Source organism: Penaeus chinensis, chromosome 17, assembly GCF_019202785.1.
Source record: "Penaeus chinensis breed Huanghai No. 1 chromosome 17, ASM1920278v2, whole genome shotgun sequence".
In the NCBI taxonomy this organism is placed as follows: Eukaryota; Metazoa; Arthropoda; class Malacostraca; order Decapoda; family Penaeidae; genus Penaeus; species Penaeus chinensis.
The window spans coordinates 8566614-8569113 of NC_061835.1; the positions used below are offsets into that span (position 1 = coordinate 8566614).

Sequence of the window (2500 nt, forward strand, 5' to 3'; positions counted from 1 at the left end):
AAAAAACACAAGAAAAGAAAATGTGAAAGAGCTAAAGAATAAAATATATTTATAAAAGAAAATGGGAAATGATACAGAAAGGAATGGAATAACCAAAACTGAAATAAAAATGGACAAAAACACAAGAAATACAAAACAAGACAAGAGAGAGATAAAGATAAAAGTTAATGATGAAAAGCCGACAAGAAAATGGGGGGGAGGGGAAACCCAAGACTAAAATACCCCCCCCCCCATAAAAAACGAAGAAAAGAAAATGGAAAAGGCTAAACAGAAAACGAGAAACGCTGAACTGAGAACGGGAAACATTGAACAGAGAACGGGTAACGCTAAATAGAGAACGGGAAACGCTGAACAGAGAACAAGAAATGTTAAACAGAAAACGGGAAACACTGAACAGAAAACGGGTAATGCTAAACAAAAAACGGGAAACGCTAAACAGAGAACGGGAAACGCTGAACAGAAAACGAGAAACGCTAAACAGAAAACGGGAAACGCTTAATAGAAAACGGAAAACGCTAAACAGAAAACGAGAAACGCTAACCAGAAAACGGGAAACGCTACACAAAAAACGAGAAACGCTAACCAGAAAACGAAAAACGCTAAACAGAAAACGAAAAACGCTAAACAGAAAATGGGAAACGCCAAACAGAGAACGGGAAACTACGGCTGACCTGGCTTCGCAGCGGTAGGCAGAGGCGGCGGCGCAGGTGTCGTGTGGAGGGCGGCCAAAGCTGCGATTTCAGAGGCACTTGGGATGAAACTCTTCACAAAAGATGGGATGAAAGGATTGGATGCTGTAAAAGGACACAGAAAAACGAAAAAAAAAGTATTTTATTTCTTGCTTTCCGTCAGTGATATTATAGTACAGGGGGGTTGAAAGTTCTGTAAGATATGTATCTTTATCAATTACTTCAGGAGGTGTAATGATTCCCATTATAATAATTACATAACCGTATTCAAGCATTGTTTCCACGCTCATTATCCTCGTACCTGGATCCATCATACCCACTGGAGCGGGTGCTGGAGCGGCGGATGCCAAAGCCAAAGTCAGGGCCAAACCTATCAAAACGGACACGTTCATGTTGCTGACTGACGGCGGCTGGAAGGAAAGAGAGCGAGAACGATAATAATTTTGATAATGATGCTCATGGTGATGAAATGATGACTCTAATGGTGATGAAATGATGACTAATTTCTAATGGTGATGAAATTATGACTAATGGTGATGAAATGATGTCTAATGGTGGTGAAATGATGACTCTAATGGTGATGAAATGATGTCTAATGGTGGTGAAATGATGACTCTAATGGTGATGAAATGATGACGCTGATGGTGACGAAATGATGACTAATTTCTAATGGTGATGAAATGACGCTAATGGTGATGAAATGATGACTAATGGCGATGAAATGATGACTTACGGTGATGAAATGACGCTAATGGTGATGAAATGATGACTCTAATGGTGATGAATATATGACGCTAATGGTGATGAAATGATGACTAATGGTGATGAAATGATGACTAATGGTGATGAAATGATGACTCTAATGGTGACGAAACGATGACTAATGGTGATGCAATGATGACTTTAGTGGTGATGAAATGACGACTAATGGTGACGAAATGATGACTAATGGTTATGAAATGACTTATGGTGATGAAATGGTGATTCTAATGGTGACGAAATGCTGACACTAGTGATGACCGTTTCAATCACAATGAAAATAGACTTTAGCAACAGCATGAAACTGGTTTAAAAATACACCAAAACGCAATATAATTACAAAATTTAGGGAAAAGGGCAATCAGAAATATAAGAAACACGAAAACGCAAATCCGCCACATAGATGACACACAGCGACAGGCGTGTGGCAAAGAGGACATATGACACTGAGTAAAATACGACACCTGAGTGACATATGACACGAGCAAGGCATCACTTATGCAAGAGACGATGAAAGTGAGGCAGACGGCAAACGGCAACTAATTATTGCATGCAATGACGATATCCGCATTAAAAGAAAATAGACACAAAAGTTTTGAGATAAAATGAGATACAGGATTTTAAAATCAATAATCACTAAAATCACAAAAATAAAGTGAAAAAATATACTGCCTTAATTCTAATGTAGAAGGGAGTTAGCATATTTATAAACAAGAAATTAATCAGAATGCGACAATAAAATTTGATACGGATATGCGATTTTTACAGATTAAAAGATTTTTTTTTTAATTATTTACTTATGTGCCCGTATGTGATAATTATAATTATATGTTAAACTGCAGCTGTTATCTCGGCTGTAGAATTAGTAAGACTTGTTGTATTGATGATAATGTTCATTTTCAATAATTAATAATCAAAAAGATTATTTCTCGCGATGAAAACTTTATTTTCTTACTGTTTTTTTTATTTTCTAAAAAAAAAATCACTTGTTTCACACTCGTTTCTCCCTTAAGATATAACAGGTAAAGATGAAATTATATAGTTATTATAAA

General features: G+C 36.6%; 1 protein-coding gene across 1 annotated transcript in view; it reads right to left on the reverse strand.

The window, feature by feature from the left end:
* LOC125034308 (myc-associated zinc finger protein-like) overlaps positions 1 to 2500 on the reverse strand; it is a 3120-nt gene that overhangs the window by 535 nt on the left and 85 nt on the right. The window contains exons 2-3 of the mRNA XM_047626082.1: positions 991 to 1099; positions 672 to 794 (exon numbers count right to left, since the gene is read on the reverse strand). Of these exons, the coding sequence (XP_047482038.1) occupies positions 672 to 794; positions 991 to 1081 (214 nt within the window). The 5' untranslated portion in view covers positions 1082 to 1099. The remainder of the gene's footprint in view (positions 1 to 671; positions 795 to 990; positions 1100 to 2500) is intronic.